Source organism: Mauremys reevesii, linkage group 6 (assembly GCF_016161935.1).
Source record: "Mauremys reevesii isolate NIE-2019 linkage group 6, ASM1616193v1, whole genome shotgun sequence".
Lineage (NCBI taxonomy): Eukaryota > Metazoa > Chordata > Testudines > Geoemydidae > Mauremys > Mauremys reevesii.
Genome location: NC_052628.1, coordinates 114441647 through 114463913, shown reverse-complemented (window position 1 = coordinate 114463913; position 22267 = coordinate 114441647). Strand labels below are relative to the sequence as shown.

The 22267-nt window shown below is 40.5% G+C and overlaps 1 protein-coding gene across 1 annotated transcript in view; it reads right to left on the bottom strand.

Annotated features, from left to right (window-relative positions):
• Window positions 1–4772: 4772 nt before the first annotated feature.
• UGCG (UDP-glucose ceramide glucosyltransferase) overlaps window positions 4773–22267 on the bottom strand; it is a 36125-nt gene continuing 18630 nt past the window's right edge. The window contains exons 2-9 of the mRNA XM_039543185.1: window positions 18945–19086; window positions 17362–17464; window positions 16034–16135; window positions 14624–14736; window positions 11499–11677; window positions 10439–10525; window positions 9742–9931; window positions 4773–7226 (exon numbers count right to left, since the gene is read on the bottom strand). Coding sequence (XP_039399119.1) covers window positions 7056–7226; window positions 9742–9931; window positions 10439–10525; window positions 11499–11677; window positions 14624–14736; window positions 16034–16135; window positions 17362–17464; window positions 18945–19086 — 1087 coding nt within the window. The 3' untranslated portion in view covers window positions 4773–7055. The remainder of the gene's footprint in view (window positions 7227–9741; window positions 9932–10438; window positions 10526–11498; window positions 11678–14623; window positions 14737–16033; window positions 16136–17361; window positions 17465–18944; window positions 19087–22267) is intronic.

The window sequence follows — 22267 nt, the reverse complement described above, 5'->3', positions numbered from 1 at the left end:
TACAGTTATTAGCTACTGTTATGGGATGTCAGTGTTACTATAAGCCTTAATACTGGCACACCTAAAAGTGAGCCTCTTAACTCAAGTGGTTGGATCCTGTGTTTTTTGGAGCCAAAGGACCTGAGTTCTATCCCTGCTTTGCAGACTGCTTACAAATCTAAGGGCCACATCTTCAAATCAGGATAGCACTACTGACTTCAAAGGAGCTATGCTGATCACACCAACTTAGGACCTGGTTTTAAGCTGTTAAGTGGATGGTCGTTTACTACAAAAATAAGAACGGCTATATTGGGTCAGACCAATAGTCCATCTAGCCCAGTATCCTGTCTTCTGACAGTGGCAAATGCCAGGTGCTTCAGAGAGAATGAGCAGAACAGGCAATCATCAAGTGATCCATCCCCTGTTGCCCATTCCCAGCTTCTGGCAAATAGAGACTAGGGGCACTTCAGAGACAGATGGGCAGTCTTCTTACAGGGAAAGATAAATACATAGAAAACAGAGCTATACATAGCAGATAAAGATAGGGAGGATTTGCAAAAATTTGATCTGGGTTCAGATCTGGGTTTTCACTTGGGATGGGATATTCCAGATTTGAGACAATCTCACAAGAAAGTTGCTTAAAGATATATCTACTGGAAGGGCATTTGAATGTGCAGAATTTTGAAACTTCTGTATCACATCAGACCTAACCACATTTTTCATTGCATCACTATGGAAAACACTCCTGCATTCTGAAGTCTAAATATGACCTCAACTATTCTCATGGAGCAACTCTATAATATGGCCCAATGCTCTCATCTGGCAGCTGGGTGTTTTTGTTGTTTTTTTTTTAAAAATAAAGAAAACATGGTATTCCTGACTAAAATTCTGGCTTGGCTCAGACTGTCATTGAATGTGGATGATTCTGTCCTTGGTGGTTTTTCAGTACTACTTACTTCCAGGAAAATTTGGAAGCAGCCACCTCCTGCAGTTCTCTGCTAGGATCACTGCCAGACTGAGATTCAGGCAGATTCATTTGCTCCACTTTCCCAGTGATTCAGTTTTCTTCCACCACCACCTAATAAAGCTGTTTACATGCTGGTAAAAAACTGGTCGTCATTTCCTTCTGACCCCAGTCACATGACAAGTCAAAGCTACGAACTACCAATAGTCAATGGCTCTGGTGGCTGCTGTTATGCCTACCCGTAATCCTGGTGGATCACTGGCAAGGTTCCCACTGTTGCTTCACCGCAGACATAAGGCCGCTAGTGGAAAGTAGCCAATCTCTAAGGCAGCGTACAGTGGCCACAGAAGGTGCTGTTGCCCATGGACTGCAGCAGTGGCATTGGAACGATTTTTATAGTGGGGGTGCAGAAAGCCATTGAACAAAACTACAAACCCTGCATTCGATGGAAACCACTGCAAGCGGGGCGGGGGGGGGGTGGTGTTCTGCCACATCCTTAGTTCCAGAACCCCTGGGTTGCAGTAATGGCCATGGAGACGCTCCACAGGTGTTCATGAGCCTGGAGGAAAGTGGGGTGGGGACAAAGTCTGCCTGTCTCTTTCGCACTCACATCCCCTTCCCATGTGCAAAGCCTGTTTACAGGATCTTTGAGCAGCTGGAAGGATTTGCGTTACAGTGAGCACACAACATAGGAGGTGGTTGTAATGTCCAGGAAGCTCTTCCCTCATATTGTGACACTTTACCCTGTGGTCATGAAGCTGACAATCTGTATCATCTTCTCATAAGATGCAATTTCCCATGAACCGGAAACCAACCCTTAATTGTGGTAACGTGTATTTTGCAGCATTCATGCCACTGCTAAAACTGGCCATCTCTGGATTGTGAGGGGCTGGCTGACCTTTAAAAGCTCCTAACAGTATTAAACTGTCAGAGGTAGGTGATTCAAAACAAACTAGCTTAAAAGTGTAATATCGCTACTTTTTATCCATGTGCTGCAATACAGTAGCGGATAGGTGGGCATTCCTTCCACTTCTGAAATGAAGGAAATACTTTACCTCCTTACTTCCAGGATCTGATCCTGTGAGGCGATGAATGCCCCTGAAGGGACTGAATAGGCTTGGTTGAAAATTAAAAAGAAAATATATATTTAAAAATAAGGGACTTTTTTTTTGCAAAAAGTTTCATGCAAAATGTTCCTGTTATTCGATCTGTGAATAATTCCCTCCACTCCTGCCAAAGAGAAGAGCCATTGTTATACAGTTATGTCTACACTGCAGCCGAAAGTGAGCCTCCCAGCCCTGGCAGATAGAGTTTTGCTAACAGATCTTGTGCTCTCTGAAATAGCCGTGTTCACCAGCAGACGCTTAGGATAGTGTCTAGTTCAAGCATACTCTACCCCCGAGTCTGAGCTTGGGTGGCTATCCTGAGCCTCTGCCAGTGCCACAACCAGGGGCGGCTCTAGCGTTTTGGCCGCCCCAAGCAGTCATGCGCGGGAGGCGCCCCGGAGCCGCGGGAGCAGCGGACCTCCCGCGGGCATGACTGCGGAGGGTCCGCTGGTCCCGCGTGGCTCGGCTGGACCCCCCGCGGCTGCGGATGGTTCGCGGACGCGGCGGCTCCGCTTGAGCTGCCGCAGTCATGCCTGCGGGAGGTCCAGCCGCGCCGCGGGAGGAGCGCCCCCTCCGCAGTCATGCCTGCGGCCGGTCCGGTCATCCCGGGGCTCCGGTGGACCTCCCGCAGGCATGACTGCGGCAGGTCCGCCTGCCCAGCCTGCCGCTCACCCCTGCCGCAGGGGACGCCCCCTAGATTTGGCCGCCCTAGGCACCAGCTTGTTTTGCTGGTGCCTAGAGCCGCCCCTGGCCACAACGTTCACAGCTATTTTTAGCACGCTAGCACCCGCCACACCAACACAACTCTGCCTCCCTGGAAATGAAGGCTCACTCCTAACTGCAGAGTAGACATACCTTTGTGTTAAAATACTAGGAGGGGCGGGGGAGAAGCCGTTTCTGCTTCGATTTCCACATGTTCTATGGGGATGATACCCATCTTAGTACAATACAGTAATCAGACTATAGCAAGTTCAATACATGTATGAAAATAGAACTATTCACAAAACCACTCCAGGAACCAGCACAGATCTCCACATGGTGTTATGGGACAAATGATGGGTATTATTCAGTCCCATAACTTGTGACCTTTGTTCTAAACCCCCATAACTAAAGGAAGACAATGATGTTTTAAGAAGTGTATTACATGATCATATTCAAATAAATGAGCACTTTAATTAAAGTGCCATCATAAACAGACCCCATAGGTATGCAAGCTTCAAATGTCCAACAGCACAAAACCACAGATGCGTATCTCTGAAGCAGGAGCGGCGCCAGGGTTTCTGGCGCCCTAGGCAGAATTCGGGGGGTGGCATTTTGTGCGCTCCCCACAGGGCACATGGGAGCTTCCAGTTCCACTCCCATCGCGCCGCTGAAGGATCCTCCGTCAAAATGCCGCAGGCGACGTCAGTCATTGAGCTGCTCAACTGCCTGTCGCTGTTTTCTGCGGCACGTCGGCAGAAGGTCCTTCTTTGGCGGCGCAACGGGACCGGAACCGGAAGCTCCCGTGCGCCCTATGGGGAGCGCACAAAATGCTGCCCCCCCCCCAAATCCTGGCACCATAGGCTACCGCGTAGGGTCGCCTAATGGAAGCGCCGGCCCTGCTCTGAAGTCAATATTTAATTTTAGTAATTGCAGGCTTGCTTATTTTAATACATGATCATACTAAATCTGTTTACTTTCTGGTTGGGAAGTACCCACTTTACAACCCTGTACCTTTTTCACACCATGTTGTAGAACTGAGTTGCTTCTAAGAAAACTAGCATGTTTCTGCAACAAACCTTCCACAAATGAACTGTTAGGTTGAAATGTGTTCAGAAGAAACTCCTTAGCAGAGTTCAGAATACACTTTTTGTAAATTTTGTTCTTTTGTTAAGAAGCCACGTGGAATTCTTTAAAGTAGTTCAAAGTTGTAGTATGGACAGATTTCTAGAAATGATCTGCTATGCACATTTACCAAAATTAACTGGATCATATTTGTTGTAGTAATCTGGATTCAGTTACTACAGAAGCAACAAAGAATCCTGTGGCACCTTATAGACTAACAGACGTTCTGCAGCATGAGCTTTCGTGGGTGAATACCCACTTCTTCAGATGCAAGTGGTGGAAATTTCCAGGGGCAGGTTTATATATGCAAGCAAGAAGCAAGCTAGAGATAACGAGGTTAGTTCAATCAGGGAGGATGAGGCCCTGTTCTAGCAGTTGAGGTGTGAAAACCAAGGGAGGAGAAACTGGTTCTGTAATTGGCAAGCCATTCACAGTCTTTGTTTAATCCTGAGCTGATGGTGTCAAATTTGCAGATGAACTGGAGCTCAGCAGTTTCTCTTTCAAATTTGCAGATGAACTGGAGCTCAGCTCAAAGAGAAACCTCGTTATCTCTAGCTTGCTTCTTGCTTGCATATATAAACCTGCCCCTGGAAATTTCCACCACTTGCATCCGAAGAAGTGGGTATTCACCCACGAAAGCTCATGCTGCAGAACGTCTGTTAGTCTATAAGGTGCCACAGGATTCTTTGTTGCTTTTACAGATCCAGACTAACACGGCTACCCCTCTGATACTAGTTACTACAGAGAATAGCACCACAGAAATGCTATGAATTAAAGTTATATTTTTATTTTACAGCAAGACAACTACTGGTAATTAACACAAGTTTTTTGTGTGTGCGTGTTTTTAAGGCAATGTTAGTTCAGCTGAATAAAGTAAAAACAGATTTATATTCCAAACATTTGATTTATTCAAAATTTATTTTTTTTAAACAAAACAAGACAATGATTTTAAATAATAAACATGGTATATTCTGTTGATCAAGACTTTTAAAACTAACCACATTTAACCATAACTTTTATGCAGTTCTGTTGTGGTGCCCTCTGCAGTACTCAAAAGTATTGGTTTCCATTTCATCAACTCAACTTTCTAACAGTACAAGAAATCAAGTGTTTGCTTAAATGAAGCATCATCTTTTTTTAGTGATGAAGGCTCCACCAATGCAAAAAGCACATCAACACAGTTATTCTTCACACCTACAAACTTTTAAAAAAATGAAGTCTGTTCAGCCTTTTTGGTTTTTCTTTAACACTGCCCACATGGAGAACAGCATAAAGCTAAGTAACAAGCTTGGCTTCACTTTAGCAGTGCAATGAATGGCGTCAACCAAACTTCATGAAACAAATAAAATATACACATTGTCAGCAAAATTCAGCTGTGTAGTAGTGATTTAAAAAAGCAACCTTTTAGTGGGTCACAACTAGACTGGTTTTCAGCGTGCACCTTTCCTCAGGAAGAGTTTCTCCCTGATTCACATGTAAAGAATGGAACATGCATCAAAAAGCCTTTGTTTTCATGTAGAAAAAATGCCCTTCAAAAACAAATTCAGTGATGTCATAAGGCAAAAGAATATGAAGCTGGGTGAAGCATTTTGCCCCAGAATATGTATATATATACACACACACACACACACACGTATATCAGATAGACAAGTAATGGATTGGCTCAGTAAAGTGAAAAATTGTCCATTTTTTATAAATACATATAATTATTGCTAATATGCTACACATTATGCTTTGACATAGGCGTGGCGTATAAATTAGGATTTAAAGCTGCCATAGTGACAATGCTAGCCCTGCATTTAGCAGCAGACATTCATCCCATTCTCAAGAAGAAGCAGTACACAGTTATAAAAAACCATAAGGCTTATGCAATGTCCCTCTCCAATTTTGCTTTGTACGGTTTTAAATTTGTTTTTAAATATTTAAAACAAAAAAACCAAACAAGTCCAGTTCACCACAAGTTAAGAACAATCTCATAATGAGGGTGAAAAACAGGCTCATAGGAGCAGAGAGGGAAAGAGTACAGCATGCATTTACAACTTGGTTATAATCTAGTCCTTAATCATACCATTGGAATACAAAAAAATCCAATTTAAAGACTAGACTAACAGTAGAAGGCAAAAAGCCAAGAGTGTAGACTTAGTTAAATTAAGGTTACAATGTAATCAGTAACAGCAAATTCATCCTGCCCGTTAATATACTCACAATATCTACTGCAATTTAATATTTATTCATGACTAGTATAGGTATATTATCTGCTCACTTAAAAAAAGATATTAAATACCTGCATCATGAAATTACATTCTTATTAACAATAAGACATTGTGTAAGAAAATAGCTCATGTGTGAAATGTTTTTGAAATGCATTTCCCCCCCCACCACACACAATTATCAAAACATTCACCCACAGAAACAAAAACCTCCTTAAAGAGGACGGGATTGATGAAGGGGCTTAGCTAGGCTAATTACAGCACAGTGATAACAATGGTTCAAGACAGAACCAATCAGAGTTGGCCAAAAGATGCCCTCAACACATGGCTATCAAACTCAGCCCACTTTTGGTTCATTGCAATGAGACAAAAAAAATAGTTTTAATATATACATATAAATACAAGACTCCAGCTTTTGTTTTTTGCAAGGCCTAGTTATCTATTAATTTATATTTGCTCTGCAGCAACTACAAGAGGTAGGCATGAAGCATCTAAGGACTTCTCTCCTAGTGTTCCGCTACTAGCGCCATCTTTCAAATGCTGCAGAAGCCTGTTGTACTTCTGTAGTGATGTTACTCTCCAGTGTGCTGCAATCCAATGGACAAAGGCCATTTTACCTCTCAATGTACTGAGATAGCGTACCACAGAGCAAGAAGCTTTTCCTGTACTGAAGGATACTGTCTTTAGAGAGTTTACTGCAGAACATTCATAAAGAAAATGGATCCTGGGACCAATTCTCTTGATTTCCTTTTGTACATAAAAAAGAAGGTACCATTTGGCCAAAACTACAGATGTATTTTTTCACAGATGCAAGTGCCATGCAAAAATAAATTAAAGAACAAATACCAAAACATACAAGTAATAAAACTATTGAAGGTAGATTTTTTTAAAAGCATTTATATAAACATAATTTATAATACTTTTTTTTCCTCCTTTTTTTTTTCTTTTTGAAATACAGTCACAAAGCTGGGGCTATACATCAAGGATTTCCTCTGCAGTGCCTCCACAGCGTAATCTGTAGCGTCCTGTCCTCCAACTAATAGTGGGGTCCCATAAGGCAGATAGGAAAATGTATATTGTCATGGATTCTCTGATGAACCAAGCTACTGCATAATCAAGTTTTGAAAAACACAGAGCACCACCCTGGGAATGAAACACAGACATTAATATTTAATGCAACTACTAAATTAAATATTTATTTTATGGGCACATCTTGTCTAAATAGAAGTGTATTATCACATGTGTACAGTCTTTTATCAATTAAATTGTGTTTGGTTAAGCAATTATCCTCGAAATATACAACAGCATCCATTTTGCGAACATACTGTAGCCTGCCCAATTTCAAAGCAACCCATTTAGTAAATATTTTCAATACTGTACTTTCAGCCACAGTGGAATGCTTTGGGGCCTGATTCAACACCCAATGAAGTTAATTAACTTTACTGGGAGATGATCAGACACTTAGAAACACACCACAGTAACAACAAGAAGATACAATTTCAAAAGTACTCTTGGTCAAAAGAAAGCTTATATTATTTTCAAATACACAGTCTGAAAATTGTTGTACTTCTCGAACAAAAGTTAACTATTCACCTGCTGTGATGAATACTACATATTAAATGATAGGTTCATGGCATGATCACTAGCAGGGTCTGAGAAATCAGTTGTGTACAGAAGGAGGAGATGGGGGGGAAAGGATAATGGCTCAAGTTTCTCATTAGTTAACTGTCTCTTCAAATGAAAGCTATAAAAAGAGACCTTCAAATAGACATTCCATTTTAGGCAACAGAGATGAGTTGGAAAAGTATCTCACACATACTAAAGTAGTAGTTAGTGGGCCAGATGTTTGGGTACTCCCAAAGAGTGAAATCCATCCTATACAGAGAGTATGGCCTGCAGAACAGGGCCCAAGGAGGATGTAAATAGTGCACAGGTCCTGTGTGGTCCCTCTGCACAGGGGTTTATTTCATTCCACATGAAAAGCACATAAGATGAGGAGGATGGAGGGCGAGAGGGGAGTGCAAAACTGGCACAAAGCTCCCACTGGCACTACCCAATGCTAGCCTTGCTCATGGTGCATGCATTCCACCAGGTGCAGTGAGAGAACAGCCAGGGAGGTTTCTAAGGGCAGGTCTTCAGAACTTGCTGGATCAGCGGGTAGTGATCAATCTATTGGGGGTCGATTTATCACATCTAGTGTAGATGTGATAAAATCGATCCCTGACTGTGCTCCCTGTCGACTCCGGAACTCTAACTCATGAGAGGCAGAAGCGGAGTTGATGGGGGAGCAGTAGCGGTCAACTCGCCGCCGTCCTCACGGCCAGGTAAGTCGACCTAAGATACGCTGACTTCAGCTATGCTATTCATGTAGCTGAAGCTGCGTATCTTAGGTCGAACCCGCCGCTACTGTAGACCTGGGCTCAGTCATATCAGCCTATAAGGGCCACATGGAGCCAAGGCACCTACACCAAGGTCTATGAAGTGCAATGGGGCATGTGGTTCTGCTTCTTCCTTCCCCACTACAGCGACAGCAAAGAAGGTGTGTAGAGAATAAGCCCCATAGTCAGCCATATGCTACTGCAGGATCATCCTTATACCAGATGTTCCTCTCTGGGTGGAAGTACACTGATCGTGTGTCCACGGAGGGTGAAATGCTCCTGAGGATTTGGACCAGAATCACCAGAACAAAGGTCAGATGGCAAGCTGAAGAGAGGTAAAAATGTCCAGGATCCATGCAGTGGTTTCCCACATTTGAAATTCTGTTGAAGTCCTCTTGCTGCTCCCTCCCCCCCAGTAATAAGTCCCTCATTGCATTTCTGCTGCTGATTTTATATTTTTCTGTACCATTTTCAAGCTAGGGTGAATGTATAAACAGCTCAGCTTTCTTAAGTCACAGGATATGCCTACACTTAGAGCTAAGGGCGTGACTCTCAGCTCAAGGAGACGTAACCACACTAGATCTGACCAAACTAGCATGTTAAAATAGAGTGCAGCCATGGCCGAGCAAGAGGTGGCAGGGGCTAGCCATCCTAATTTCGTTCCTATGGCCTCAGACAGGATTGTACTTGAGTAGCTAGTCCTTCCCCCAGCTCATGCCGTGGCAGCTACACTCTATTTTTAGTGTGCTAGCTCAATCAGAGCTAGTGTCTCCTCAAGCTAAGAATCACCACCACAGCTCACCTCATAGACATACCCAGAGGCTTTGCAGCTAAAGCATGTTAAAAACAAACACCAATCTCCTCTTGCATCACCAGGAATAAGCTAGGTTTTAGGCCATGAGTAGTTCATACCTTTTCCCTCCCTAGGCATTTGAGAGCATAATATCTTGAAGGGAAAAGGGAAGGCGCAAAAGCAAACATCTCGAGAAGATGCTTGTCTTTCAAGTATCATATTTCAAAATTCCCTGAGTTTGCAGAGAGAGGCAGTGTTTACAAAGAACAAAACTAGAACAGAAAGCAAAATTCTGTCCTGCCTTACACTCCAATTTAAACTGGATGAATGTAAGATAGCAGAAAATGCATGAGGCCAAATTCTATCCTATCTCCCAGAATAGTGTTTTATACAAGATTCTCAAGTGAAGTCAGTTTTAACTGTAATAATGGCATTAGCAATATCTGTCAGTATAAGACGCAGGTCAATATGGACTCCAACTACATACCTGGACGCCCCTTAGCTGAATGTAGTCAAATATAAACCATGCCAAACAGTGACACATGAAAAATACCATTATATCCCATCTGAAAACATGATGAGCAGCCCATCCAATAATTAAACTGGCAACAAAACATTCAGAGATTGGCTCACAAATTATCGTAGCAGGCAGCATGTTAATTCGCAGCTTGGCCCACCTAAAATTAAAAATATAAGGTCTATTTTTAGTGCCAGACAAACTTTGCTGCATAATACATAGTTAAAATTCTGTTTTCATTTCCTCCCCTTTCCCTCAGTAAGTTGTGCTTTAAGCTTCTTTTCAATGAAACACTCCTCTAATCTTTTGCTTAATACCCACTCCAGCAAATATTGGCATAAACAATAAATGTTATATGGTTACTGCACACAAAGTCCAAAACTTATCTACTGGAGTATACTGAAGTATTTAGAAAAATGCTTGCTTACATTTTTATATTTGTTCTATTAAAAGCTCTTCAGTGTTTATTTCTCTCTCAATAATACATTAGAAAGCTCTCCCACATGAAAGCTGCATCAGAATGTAAACTGATACTTTAGCGGTTCTATTTGGGCTACTAGGTCAAATAGTGAGTTCGGAAAAGTGCATTATACCTTATAATTGTGAACTGATTAGAGGCAATGACAGAGAAAGACAGGAGGAAAATCTATATAGTTAGAATTTTTACCTGATCATTCTGGATTGAAACTGTGAAATGGAATATGAACCAGAGTTTTGCATTGCAACTTGTGTGGCCATTGCAAATTTCCAACCTCTGAAAATGAATGCACGTCATAAGTAACTTCCAAATAACATAAGTAAAGAACAACTCAAGTGTTGAAGGACATGTTATCATTGCCATATATGCTGTAATAAAATGGTTAAACTACCATGCTTAATATAAGCAATAATTTCTCTCTCCACACACAAGAGAGTTGTAATTGAAAAAGGAGTCACACATTACTATTTCAGAAAACCTGAGACAACAGCAACAACACAGATTATGTCTGTGCCGTGTTCACAGAAAAACTGACCCCTTGTAGACTTCTGAAAGTGAGATGCAAGTTTAATTACTTCTCAAAGGATCTATTCATATAGGATAGATGGACACACATTTCCACCATTGTTCTTAGTTATTTGCACTGTGGCAGTGTCTAGAAACCCCAGTCATTCACAACCTCTTTGGGGCCGACACGGCACTAACACACAGGCACATACCTTGCCACAAAAGAGCTTGCACTCTTATTTGAAATAAGATGCAAAGAATGTGACTAAACAGTAGGAGAAAAGGGATGAGCATGGTAATGAAAATAAGTTTCCATGATTCCATAGGTTAGTGTGTGCATAGCTTGGGGGTTCCAAATCAACTGAAAGGTTGTTTTTTTTAAAAACAATAAAATCATACATCCCCAATGCTGCACAATCTGGCCATCACTTGTTTGCTAACTCCTTGCAGAGGTCCCAGAAGAAGTGGCTCTTCAGGAGGTACTTGCAGGAGTAGAGGGTAGTAGCCCTACAGATTAATTCAGAGAGGACATTTCATGCACAGAAGAGTCGGGACTTATGCTGCTACTTATGCACTACATGGGAACACCTACCATAGTTTTAAACATACACATTGAATGTGCCTCAGATCAAATACTTAACCAAGAGGCATTAGTTTTATCTTACAAAAACAAAGGATCTAAGTATAGAACACACTGTAAACTTAATATTGTCTAAAGAAGACTCACTGGAAGTTATCTTACCGGTCAGCTATTGCTTTGGCCATAAAGTAATCTTCAGCAATGTACTGTGCAAAAGCAATCAGTCCTCCAGCTTGGTCTAATACATCCTTTCTCATCAGGCAAGACATTCCTGTTACACATTTGAAGCCAGTTACATTGGCAGAAATATATGATCTGGGATGTGAAGTGCCAAAATATACCTACAAAAAGATAATAGTAATAAATTGGGCTTTAAAACTATGCAATTTGTGCAAGTTATTTTTCTAGTCAAATGACTTTCTACTTCACTTATGGTATCTTTACTATCAGATTTATTTCTCTAAAAGATTTTGACAAGACAATGGCTAGCTAGCAGCGGCTGACTTCACTAAAAGAAACTTGGCAGAAACCTTTCAAGCAGCTACAGTTTTTGTGTTGTGCTATCTATTTGCTTTGAAACTCCTCTGCCTGCACAGTACAGAAAGCATAGAAAGAATCAAAAACTACACTTTCACTTCTTGTCCTAAACTGAAGAAAACAGCTTTGTTTGAAAAGTTTTTCACTTTAAAAACGCAAATATCAATCTCCCATCTTGTATTAGGCACAATGGGTTTACTTGTTAATGTATTAATATTTGTTATGTCACTGCCCTATTACGAGTACATAGTCCAAGAACTCAGACTTAGATAAAACAAGGTTTTATGACACAGGAGACCAGAACATATTACCCCTTCTAGAATTCTGCAACTATCCATTTGAATCTATAACACTGGTGCAGAACACAAAACACAGCAATTTTGATGAACTGTCTCAAAAACAACTTGATCTAGAATAAAATAAAACTGTGGTCTCACGAGTCCTCAAATCAGAATGCTGTACAGTATTGATTTTAATAAGTGTAGATGGAGAATTTTGGAGTTATTTATTATAAAAATATTAAGCTGAGGTTTCACCTATAAACATCATAATCAGCTTAGAACTTCCTAGGGCCTATGAGGAATCCAGCAGAGCTTGTGTCACCAGCCCTATCCACCATTTGTGCTCATTTGCAGACAGGCACACACACGGTAGTTAATAGTTAGGCTTCGAAGGATTCGATTTTTAGGTGGTAAGTGTCAAATTCACTGTACACACAAACCAACAAAAATATTTGTCAATAATAATTGAAATGTATAGATAGGCAAGTAAGAAAAATGTTGCTTGCAAACTTACAGTTTGATTTAAGGATATTTATGCAGTATATTTTGACATATGTTGACCAATTCTGCTTAAACGGTTATAAAGCTTTAATTTTTTGCACCTCAATGTCTGTCATTAAGTAATTATTGTCTGATCCCCACAAAAATTTCCCATAACTGTGAAAATTCAAAATCAATAAAAATAGAAAATGCTTAAAAAAACATCTAAATTATCTGTTGAAATTATAAAAAAAATAAAAATTGAGTTCTGCTAAGCTTATCAATAGCACATCAGAGAGACTAAGCAATTATCAGTTTGTAAACTGAACTTTGCTCTGCCAACTGCCAGCATCAATTACAATGTAAAAAACTGGCATCATTAAAGTTACTTGACAAAATATTAACATTGCAATTACAGTTCTCCAAAATCAAAACACTAAGTTGTGGAAGTTACGAAATCAAAGTGTGTTATCAGATAGCACTAAGGCTGGAAATCTACCCTAAAGAACTGTCCACTGGAATTCTGTAAAAACAAGCAGAAATGTTTGAGAATCAGGACATTTGGAGTTTCATACCTAGCAATAATGCACTTAATAGGGTCCTGGGCTTTAATTTAAAAATATGCAAAGTTGTTGAGTACAAATTCAGATTTTAGAAGAGGGTAGCATACACGAGTTAAGCTAGATCTTTGTTTATCTTGATGGCACAATATCACTAGTAACATTGAATTAGGAGGGTAAGGAAAAGAGGACAGTTGATATCCTAGATAATATATAGTGTGAAAAGTGGACTGAGTCATAGGACTACTCATTTCACTATATGATGGAGAATTCGGGGCAGCGTTTCTGGACTACACAGAGGTATTTCTCAGTTATGTGGTGGTTTGGGGGGGATGAGATGGTTCAGTACTGGACGCGTAAAGGAAGCCTGGTGATTGGTCATGAACGGGTATCTAGTGAATAGCTAAAGGATGTGCTTTGGCAAGGCAAAAAATTCAGGGTTTTGGTTTGTCTGTTTTTTTTAAATAGAAACTTTACTTTAGATTTCCTGAGATTTTCAAGTTTTGTTTATTCAAACTAGAGCATTTTAATGTGATCCTTTTTATTTACATCATAAATGTGTCCAACCACTCTAAATGAAGAATAGTCTTCAGGAATAAAACATGCACATTATCACAGTTCCTATAAATGGCCCATTAGTGGTTTTACAAAAAAATTACTAGAAATAAAGTGTTTACTATCAGATCACACGGACTGCACCCGTGTCTTACCTTAAGCCATTACTGTTCCTTTGTTCACAGCTAAACTAAATGTTTTTACCCTAGGGATGGTTCTTCAGAAGAGGTGGCGTATAATATTTCTGCTTACAATTATATTAAAGTAACTATTTATGAAGGGTGAAACTGATCCAAGGGCAAATACTCACAAGTCTCTCCAAACAATTTTAACCCACAGTACCCCTCCGGGTGGGACCGGGTGGGCAGAGGGGCCTTCAGGGCCAGCATGAAAGCCCTTTTGGCAGCAGAGTTGTGACTAGGCTGCTGGGACATCAAGGGAGGGGCTATTTGTTCTGTAATACATGGATCCAATAGACAAGAACTACCGCTTAAACAAAGGGCAGTAACAGTCTCAATTCTAGTTCACAGCAAAGAACTTGCCCTGCCAGCACAGAGATGAAGTCAAAAGCTTCCCCCACCCCATAAAACCACAGAGGAAGCTCAATCAATTGGGTGCGGTGCTAAAAGCAGTGACTTTCCTGGTCAGTTCTACAAACTTTATAATAAATCTAAAACCTTTATTTTATATAAAGTTGTAATCTTAGACACTGAACCACAGGCTGTCAACACTGTTACAATTTCCTGTAAACTAAGCTTAACGCATATGCGAATGTTATAAAATATTTTTTTTAATTTACATATAAAAAGCTCATTAAAGGTAAAACATATTGTTGGAAAGAAACCACAATAAAAGAAAGTAATATTGCACTCACCTGTTCTAAAGTGGCAGCAAAGCCCTGTCTGTCTGCTACATAGGGCAAACCATGGACCAAACCAACTTTCTCTGTCATTTGATTGGCCATATCAGTTAGGGTGTCTGGTGTTACTATGTAAATGATAAATAGATTATTAGTATGCAAACACTGTATGCCATTTGTTCTGTAAAACCATTTGTTCATTATTAGTAGTAAGTTCACTCTATAAAGATATATTCAAGCTTATATTCTACTACTAAAAGTGCAGAAAAGGTTAGTCACGTATTTGGTGAACTATATTTTTGTGTAACAAAAAATTCCACTAAGACTGGGAGCTGTCAACATTTACAGTCTAGCATAAGTTTCTAACAATTTGCAGACTGGCAGCAGTGGGACAATAAAAACTGACACCAATTTTTTAAAATTAGATTTTCTGCAAAAGGAGAAATAGTTATCATTGAGACCTGAAATTAGAGTACTAGTAACTCAATCACTAGAAATATCAAAATACTTGTTTCATTTTTAGAAGTGCAAACATCCTCTAAATCTATAAATTGGCTGTGCTACTTTAACTGAAAGACATTACTTAGGATTGAAATCTCATTTTTTAACTTGTACATTACAGCAAGAGACATGCCTCATCTTAGAGTGTATGTGTGTACAAAACCACCAATCAATTATTCAAGTAGCAAGACCAATGCTATGGCACTTACTGCCTGTGTCTGTGCAGAGCTATACACTGAGCATTAATCACACAGGTGCATCTTAATTTAGCTTTGGAGTGATCAACAAAAATCCACTAAACTGAAGTACAGACAACATTTCATATACACCTCTACCCCAATATAACGCTGTCCTTGGGAGCCAAAAAAATCTTACCACGTTATATCAAACTTGCTTTGATCCGCCAGAGTGCGCAGCCCCCTGCCCCCAGAGCACTGCTTTATCACATTATATCTGAATTTGTGTTATATTGGGTCGCGTTATATCGGGGTAGAGGTGTATTTGAATTCAGAAGCCATGTCATTTAAGATCTCAAATTAACGCAGACCGTGTCCTTTAATAGTTGTAACTCAATTGGAAATCAATCTTAATGTATAGTCTTATGAGAACTAAATTGCCTGCCTAGTGGTACAGCCGAGAAGCAACTAGTATGGGGGGAGGGATAGCTCAGTGGTTTGAGTATTGGCCTACTAAACCCAGGGTTGTGAGCTCAATCCTTGAGGGGGCCACTTAGGGACCTGGGGCAAAAATCAGTATTTGGTCCTGCTAGTGAAGGCAGAGGGCTGGACTCAATGACCTTTCGAGGGCCCTTCCAGTTCTAGGAGATAGGTATGTCTCCAATTATTATAGTAGGCAGAACTGTATTTTTAAAGTAAACTATTTCAAGAGAACATTCCAAACACCACCATCACACCATACACCTACCTCTGATTCCACTGTCACAGATCCATATGAGATCATACTTGGCAACTTCATACCCTGGCATTAAATTGTTAATTTTTGGGTTGATGCCAACCTTTTTTCCACCTTAAAAATAAAAAACAAACAGTTACACACATCATGCATGTTTCCAAATCCAGAAGCTATTTTACAAATATGTAATAGAATACAGACTCTATACCCCTCCCCCTCCACAAAAAAAAAAAATAAAAAAAAAATAGGGCGGTAGAGGTAAATGCTAACCTTCACCTCTGAAAATCTATTCTGGTCTTCTTAGCCAAACAAAGACGACAGTTGAAGCCTGTATTACATGTGACATACATTCCTCCCATTAACAGATACTGTAGTTTTTCCAAAGAACATTTTTATTAAATTTTGTATTGAAGAGACAATATTATAAACTCACTAAATTACTGTTTATCACACGAAGGGCCCTGTACGTACAAAAGCAGCTCAGCTATCTGCTGGGGCTTAGAGACTGCATTCTAAGGGGTCAGAGTCCCCTTCTCCTGAGTTTGCCAACTCAGCTGATATACGTGGCAATGTCTCTCTTGGGTACGATCTCTTTTTTTTTTTTTTTGATTAGGTGGGAGAGTAGAATTAAAAGTTCCTTGGTGCAGGGACCAATTTGTTGTTCTGTGTTTGTACAGCAGATAGTACAATGGGGTCCAGGCCCATGACTGGAGAGCCTAGGCTAGGCACTATGGTAATACAAATACAAATAACCACCTCAGCATTTTTGTCCCTAGCTGACATCATTCAGTTTGTTCAAAGTTAGTCAGGGAGAGCAATAAAGATTGTGGGCACTAAAGATCCTTTCCCCTCCTTTAAACACAAAGCACATAGAGGAGAGGATGTGGCCCTATTCTAGGAGTGTGTGGAGCAGGAACATTTCTTAGGAGCAGCCCTACTATCACGAAGATACATGGGAACACTCTAAAATCATTACTGGGCATTCAGGCCTAGCCAACTGGCATCGAAGTCCAATGCACAATTGTTTTTTGCAGTCTTAAGGCTGAAGTAATTGATAAGTTGCACAGCCCTAGCACTGAGAGGAGTGATTGTGGAGTAGAAGAGAGTGGCAAATATTCATTCGCACAAGCTATCCTCCTGGAGTTTGTTTTTTTAATGGGTGTCAGGATGTCGATGACAAGCTTACATTTCCTTCGAATAGGCTGTCCTACTACAGGACCAGCATCCACAGACAAATACAGGTTTCCCAGTTTAGAAAACTCCATACATTTTTTTGCTGTTAGCTTCTTTACGATCCATTTATAAAGGCATGAATTGTGCCATGCAGTTGTATTACTTACCTATAAACAATCTAGCATCAACATTTGGGTATTTGCCAAGGAGCTTTTTACACACATCGATGGCTGGATCATCATGATCTTGTACACACAGGAGCACTTCATACTAGTAAAACAAGATTTGGTGCAAATGGGTGTACAACTTATTAAAATAAGGAAAATTGTTACAGTCCACAAAACTCTGCCAAAACTTGACACAGGAAGCAGTGTTACAGAACTGAAGGATTTGCTTTTACAGATCGATAGCTACAAGTACTGTATTATCAGTGAAGAATGCTGTGGTTAGAGTATACCATCAGTACTTCTGAAAAAACATATAGCCTCAGCCCCAGAGAACATTTTTGTACTTGTAAAACATTAAAGAATTTTCTTTTGTTTTACTGGAAAGGTATTTTTATGCAGGAAACAAACATCATTCTTGTACAGGAAAAGTTAAATGTTTGATTCTCTCTCCCTCTTCCTCCCTCCTCCCCATACACTGAAGAAAACCAAATTTATTTTGCAATTACATTTTAAGAACCCCAAAATATTAAATATATTTTTAAGGCTACAAGTTATCAAATATTCTTTCAATTATTACTACAGTAAGACAGAAACCAGCTATTGTGCCTATCACAATACTGCCTTTCACCAAAAACTTGAGTTCCCAACAATGCAGCTTGCGGGAGCAATGCTCTATTTAGTCCCTTTCCTGCAGAACTTAAGGCACTTTGCCAAGTTCTTGCGGAAGAAAGTGTTTGAAGGCCTGAACCTGGAAAGGAATCCTCAGACAGCCTCTTACGCCCACTGGGAGTCCTGGCAAAGCCTCATTTGTAATGTCACTACAAAATTTCTGTTTTACTTCTTATATACATAGCATTGCAAAACACACTGTAATAATGCCTATCGCAGTATTTCAGAACAACTCTAAGACTACACCGCTCAATTAAAGTCCCAAACCTAACATTCCCAGGCCCACCATATAAAACTAAAAACAATTAAAAACTAAGATAGGTCTATTGGTTGTATGAAAAAAAGGGGAAACCAAAGAACAAATGGGACAAAAATGGCAACGTAAGGTGGCCATAAAAGAGTGGTTAGCCCACTGCATTATGCTTCACCAAAATGATGGGTAAACATCCTCCACATTTGAAAAAAAAAAAGCTGCAGGGAACGTAGTAGAGCGAGAGCCTGAAGCACTGGGCATGGTGCAAGATTTGAATCCTGAACCAGAGACTGTAAATCAAAGTCAGGCCATGTATTAAAGTAAATGCTTATAAGTACACGGTTTGGTACATAAACTTGGCACTGTTGTTGCTAGTTTAGTGCGCACAAAATAGTTATGTAAATATATTGCAGAAGGCTAGTACAGATACACCCCAATCTAGTACAAGATAAGATGGTTTGACAGAATAATGAGTAGGGATGTTATGTCCGAGATATCAGGAACAAGGGGAGGTAACAAACAGATGTCATGAAATACGTAAGGAGGTATGTAAGTTGTTTGTGTCCATCTATAGTGTAAAAATAAAAATTCACATTATACTCTGATAGCTCTAGCACAGGCCACCAATTCGACTTCTGAAAAAAAGTAAACTCAGACATACCTTTGGATAATCCAGTTCAAAGAAGGTCTCTAAATTGTTGATGAGGTTAGGATCTACACCTTTTAATGGCTTTAGAAGTGAGACACCAGGAAGCTTGCTATAGGGTTGTTTGTCTGTTGCTTTCTTGTTGAGGTGGAGACGTCTGCAAAAAAGTCGAGATATATATAGCTATCTTTGAAAGTATTTCTGGTCTTACAAGTAAACTACACACCAAACCTCATACTGTACATTTGATCTAGTTAGTTTCAATTCTCCCTTGAATCAATCAGCCTGAACACCAAGTAGTTCACAATATTAACTTAGAAAAAAGCCACACTGAAAAATATTGAAACTAGTTTATTTTGTGCATTTGATTTTATCCAATCAGTTTCTCTGCTCTTCTGTGTAGTCAGTTTCCCCTGTTTGTATGGGTCTTTCACACAGCAAGAGAGGAGAGAGAGGAAAAAAGCTATGTATATAAATAGGTCATAAATTAAGAATTAAAAAAAAAGCAGGGGCTCTACAGCTGGTGTGCACTTGAAACTACTTCTCTTTTTTAAAAAAAATTGTCATCACAATCTAGTCAGTGTCCCTTTAAAGCAACATAGTGAAATGAGGATCAAAGCATGTCAGACTGAGCTATTAATGGGAGTTAAAAATGTTATAATTTGAACTGTATTTCTATGAAGTTCTACGACACATGGCAACCAAGCTACGCACTTCATAAGGGTAGGCATATTCTAGGGGAAATAATTACATCAAAACACATTTCAACTACATAGGTGACACTATGTCTAAATTTCACAGCCTGAAAGCTGTAATAGTGTAACTTACCAGTTAATGTTTTAAATAAAAAGGTAGCAAACACCATGAAAAACGAGCACAGAAATTCTGCAGGAGAGCTAAACCTATTTTCCACCAGTTTGTCTTCTAGTAAGAAGTGTACTAGAACAGCAACACAGCCTTTTAATGTTAAGAAAAAAGGTTTTTGAGATCTACATTTTCCCTTAAAGCGCTGAGACCACCAGTATTTCAGCACAAGACTCAGAAAGAGAAACGGACTACAAACAAGGGTGAAAATGACTTGTTTACTTCACTGTCCAAGCTGACAAAAAATATAGAACGTAAACAGCACAATGGGGTAGGGGGAAAGCTTTTTAAGTAGTTTTATTTCATCAGGTAACAAGGATACTGTAGTTTTACTGCCAAGTAACAGAGGGGTAGTGTGTTAGTCTGTATCCACAAAAACAATGAGGAGTCCGGTGGCACCTTAAAGGCTAAGTGATTTATTTTGGCATAAGCTTTCCTGGGTAACAAAAAAACCCAACAAACCACTTCTTCAGAGGCATGCAGTGAAAATTACAGATACAGGCATAAATATAGGCACATGAAGAGAAGGGAGTTACCATACAAGTGGAGAACCACTTGTCAACACTGGTTCTCCACTTGTATGGTAACTCCCTTCTCTTCATGTGCCTATATTTATGCCTGTATCTGTAATTTTCACTCCATGCCTCTGAAGAAGTGGGTTTTTTACCCATGAAAGCTTATGCCCAAATAAATCTTAGTCTTTAAGCTGTCACTGGACTCATTGTTGTTTTTATAGTTTTACTGTATTCAATTAGCTTGACCAAATTCCTTTGAAAAGCTGTGTATATGAGCCCCTCTGGAAATCTACTAGCACATTATGCCAAGAACAGTAATAATCCAAAAACCAGAATTGCTTCAGAAAATGGCACAGGATTGCACAATAGGGTTTAGTGCCCTTGGGGGTCACCTACCTTTCAGACACTAGGGCTATGGCTACACTACGCAGCGTTTAGCGACAGAGCCTGTGCTGCTAAAAGACGCTGTTCACACCGGCGCTTTCAGTCGGTAAAACTTGTCGTTTGGGGGTGTGAGTTTATTTAAACACCCCGAACGACAAAAATTTTGATGATGAAACACCAGTGTAGACAAAGCCTAGGTGTATGACCCACTCCCAACCCTGTTCCCCCTGCTTTTTTTTTTTTTAAAAAAACATCTACACCATAAGCAAGAGAGTGTTGACAGTGACAGTCTGCTAGTGTGTAAATGGCAAAAGTGGTAAAGTAATCTAATTCAAGTGGGTGTTCAAAAACCAAAGTCTCATCTTCAAAGTTTTAGAAGGAAGTGGCTGACTTCATAGTGCTACTGTGAAGATTATAGAAAAACAATGTTAAAAGAATATTATGGTTGCATAGACAACCACTCAAAAGTCAGTAAGTGCCAAAATTAAGGTTTCTGGTATAACTTTAATTCTGCCACTGTGTGTGTATGCACTCTTCAGATACTTGATCACATACTATTCCTCCCCCCACAAATGCCCCTGCCTCCTTATTCAGTACACAAGATGGATGATGCTCAGGGGACAAATCAGATTGGTGTAATAAGCAAGGCTGTCATCTCTTGCTTCATTTACTGCAGAAATTGCAGATGTCAATCTCTAGTATGATCAAGAGGGTCCCAGGAGTCTCATCTCGAAGCCATTATGGGTAATGCCAACACTGCAAGAAAACACCCACAGCTGGCCATGTCATCTGATTCATGCTCAGGCTGTAGGGCTATAAAACTGCAGTGTAGATCTTCAGTCTCAGGCGGGAGCCCAGGTTCTGAGACCCCGGGGTGGGGGTGGAGGGGAAGGGGTGGTCACAGAGCCCAGGCACCAGCCTGAGCATCTATACTGAAAATTTATAGGCCCAGAACCCAAGCCCAATGAGCCCAAGTCAGCTGATCTGAGCCAGCTGCAAGCATTTTATTGTACTGTAGACCAGTGGTCCCCAACCTTTTCGTTTGGCAGGCGCCAGACGAAGGACTGTGGCGGCGATCGAGCATCTGCCGAAATGCCGTCGAATTTCGGCAGCATTTCAGTGGTGACGCCTCTCAATAACGTCGCTTGTCAGTGGCATTTCGGCGGATGCTCGACCGCTGGTCAGGAATCGGGCACATTTAGATGCCCCTGTGGGCGCCACGGCACTCACGGGCACCGCGTTGGGGACTCCTGCTGTAGACATTCCGTATGCAGTTCAGAACCCCGTTGGTCCTGGTCCGGGATCAAAGGCTCCTGGACTAAGGGCTAGCTATGTACACAAAGCTATCTTATACCATTCTACACCAACTATAGGTATCTACTATTAATAATCTAGAGTAAGGGAAGACCTCGCCTGAAGAGACCAAAGAAGAGTCTGGTAGCCCCCTGCAGCAATACATAAGCTGAAGTAGCTGGAGGGTGCACTCCCTTATACAGAGTAGGCTGATGTCATCCTTACATATGATCTCTAATGCACACGCCAAGAGACGCAGCTTTTCAAGGCAGTTGTGCAGCT